The following is a 474-nucleotide window of genomic DNA, read 5'->3' on the forward strand; positions in this document are numbered from 1 at the left end:
GTCCCAGCGTGTTTCCGCCAGCGCCAGCAAGTGGGGGAGTGAGGATTCACAGGGAGGAAGGCTTCCCGGCTCCACCCCAAGCCCCACTGGCACGGCTGTCCTGCCCAGAGAGTATTTCTCCTTCTCCTTCTGGAAGCCCAAGGTCTCCTTCGTGGACGACATGGGGACGCAGAACCCGCTAAGGAGGGAGGACAGCCGGGAGGAGCACCTGGAAGCCACAGACCTCGGCGCTGATCGAGGAGGAGATCCGGAGCGACTTGCAGAGGGAAGAGGAGCTGCAGGAGCAGCGGCGGCGGCGGCGGCTGGTAGACGGCTACTCCCTGGTCGGCAGCAACGGCTTTCCCCAGGAGGGCTCCCGCTCACGGCACAGCTCCGGTAAGGGGAGGAGAGGAATGGTGGGATGGGACAGGGCAGGGATCAAACCCTGGGGCAGAGCTACCGCGGGCATCGCTCCTGCCCTCCCGTTCCTCGTGG

General features: G+C 65.8%; 1 protein-coding gene across 1 annotated transcript in view; it reads left to right on the plus strand.

The window, feature by feature from the left end:
* The window catches only part of MISP (mitotic spindle positioning), a 4,093-nt gene that overhangs the window by 1,758 nt on the left and 1,861 nt on the right, over positions 1-474 (plus strand). Inside the window, 2 exon segments of the mRNA XM_010289231.1 lie at positions 1-204; positions 206-375. The exon segment at positions 1-204 is cut by the window's left edge and continues 26 nt beyond it. Coding sequence (XP_010287533.1) covers positions 1-204; positions 206-375 — 374 coding nt within the window.

Source organism: Phaethon lepturus, unplaced genomic scaffold (assembly GCF_000687285.1).
Source record: "Phaethon lepturus isolate BGI_N335 unplaced genomic scaffold, ASM68728v1 scaffold31600, whole genome shotgun sequence".
Lineage (NCBI taxonomy): Eukaryota > Metazoa > Chordata > Aves > Phaethontiformes > Phaethontidae > Phaethon > Phaethon lepturus.